The sequence below is a fragment of the Trichosurus vulpecula genome, chromosome 9, assembly GCF_011100635.1.
Source record: "Trichosurus vulpecula isolate mTriVul1 chromosome 9, mTriVul1.pri, whole genome shotgun sequence".
Classification (NCBI taxonomy): Eukaryota; Metazoa; Chordata; class Mammalia; order Diprotodontia; family Phalangeridae; genus Trichosurus; species Trichosurus vulpecula.
The window spans coordinates 23631166-23632745 of record NC_050581.1 but is presented as its reverse complement, the minus strand read 5'-3'; the positions used below and the strand labels follow the sequence as shown (position 1 = coordinate 23632745).

Here is a 1580-nt window from a genome sequence, read left to right as displayed (position 1 = left end):
TAGGATCTTTTTCAAGAGGCAATCAGTGGATTATCTCAATTTCTATTTTACCCTCTGGTTCTAGAATATCAGAGCAGGTTTCCTTGATAATTTCTTGAAAGATGATGTCTGGGATATTCCTTTTATCAGGGCTTCCTGGTAGTTCAATAAGTTTTAAATTATCTCTCCTGGATCTATTCTCCAGGTCAGTGGTTTTTCCAATGAGATATTTCACATTGTCTTCCACTTTTTCATTCTTTTTGCTTCTGTTTTATAATTTCTTGATTTCTCACAAAGTGACTAGCTTCCACTTGCTCCATTCTATTTTTTTTTTTCATTTTTCATTCAGGACATTTATTTTAACAAACAGTCGAATCCTTAAGATGAACTAGATGCTGCAACAGCTGCTCTCTTGGGTTTGGGTGTTGTTCCTTCATGGAATCCATTCCTGAATCGGTGATAGACAATTTTTAGGTGCCTCATCCGACCAGTACCAGTGGTGTTGCGTTGCTTAGCTTTTGCACTCCAATTATACTTTCTCTTGCATTTAGCAGGATATCCACATTTGCTACATGTTGACTTCTGAAGATGGTATGCCTTAGAACCACAACGATGGCACAAAGTGTGCATCTTATTCCGGCGCTTACCAAACGAAGACGTCCCCTTCGTCATCTTCCTCCAGCTGCCGGGACCAAAGAGCACTCCATTCTATTTTTAAGGCAGTATTTTATTCAGTGTTATTTTGGATCTCCTTTTCCATTCGGACAATTCTGCCTTTTAAGGCATTCTTCTCCTCATTGGGTTTTTGGAGCTCTTTTGCAGTTTAGGTTAGTCAACTTTAAGGTGTTATTTTAATCGGTATTTTTTGGGGGTCTCCTTTAGCAAGTAATTGACTTGTATTTTTTTTAAGATTTTCTTGCATTACTCTCATTTTTCTTCACAATTTTTCCTGTACTTCTCTTCCTTGATTTTCCAAATCCTTTATGAGCTTTCCCATGGCCTGATACCAATTCATATTTTTCTTGGAGCCTTTTAATGTAGGCTCTTTGACTTTTTTGTCTTCTGGCTGTATGTTGTGATCTTTTTTGTCAACAAAGAAACATTCTATAATCTGAGGCCTTTCACACTCCTTGCTTATTTTCCCAATCAGTTACTTGACTTTTGAACTTTATTGTCAGAGTACGACTGATTTCAGGGTGGAGAGTGCTTTGTCCCCAACTTCAGGGGTTTGGCACTGCTCTTTTCAGAGCTACTTCTATTCTATGGTGGTATGATATTCCTCTCCTGGGCTGCGCTCTGGTCTGTGAGTACAAGCACTCCTTTCTGCTGTGTAACCACAAGGAGGACTCCCTCTCCACATTCACCACAAAGCTGTGCCACACCAGTGCTCCTCCTTCCCAAAGAACCACCAACAAGTACCATGACCCAGGTCCAAGAAGTGCAAAGCCAGAAAACCTTGTGTCAGCACCAAAAAACTGATCTCTGCACTGCTGCTATGATCAGACACTTGTTTCCCCCCACTGTTTGGGCTTGGGGACCTTAGCAGCTACCACCACTGCTGCTACTGCTGCTGCAGCCACCTCTGCCTCTCCTGGGGCTTT

General features: G+C 41.2%; 1 protein-coding gene across 1 annotated transcript; it reads right to left on the bottom strand.

Annotated features, from left to right (window-relative positions):
- Positions 1–318: 318 nt before the first annotated feature.
- On the bottom strand, positions 319–667 carry LOC118831924 (60S ribosomal protein L37-like). Its single transcript, XM_036739407.1, has one exon. It carries the CDS (start codon positions 649–651, stop codon positions 358–360), a length of 294 nt encoding a protein of 97 aa, XP_036595302.1. The 5' UTR covers positions 652–667; the 3' UTR covers positions 319–357.
- Positions 668–1580: the final 913 nt, after the last annotated feature.

Excerpts from the sequence above, each read along its gene's own strand:
- LOC118831924 (XM_036739407.1), bottom strand. The coding sequence starts at position 651 with ATGACGAAGGGGACGTCTTCGTTTGGTAAGCGCCGGAATAAGATGCAC.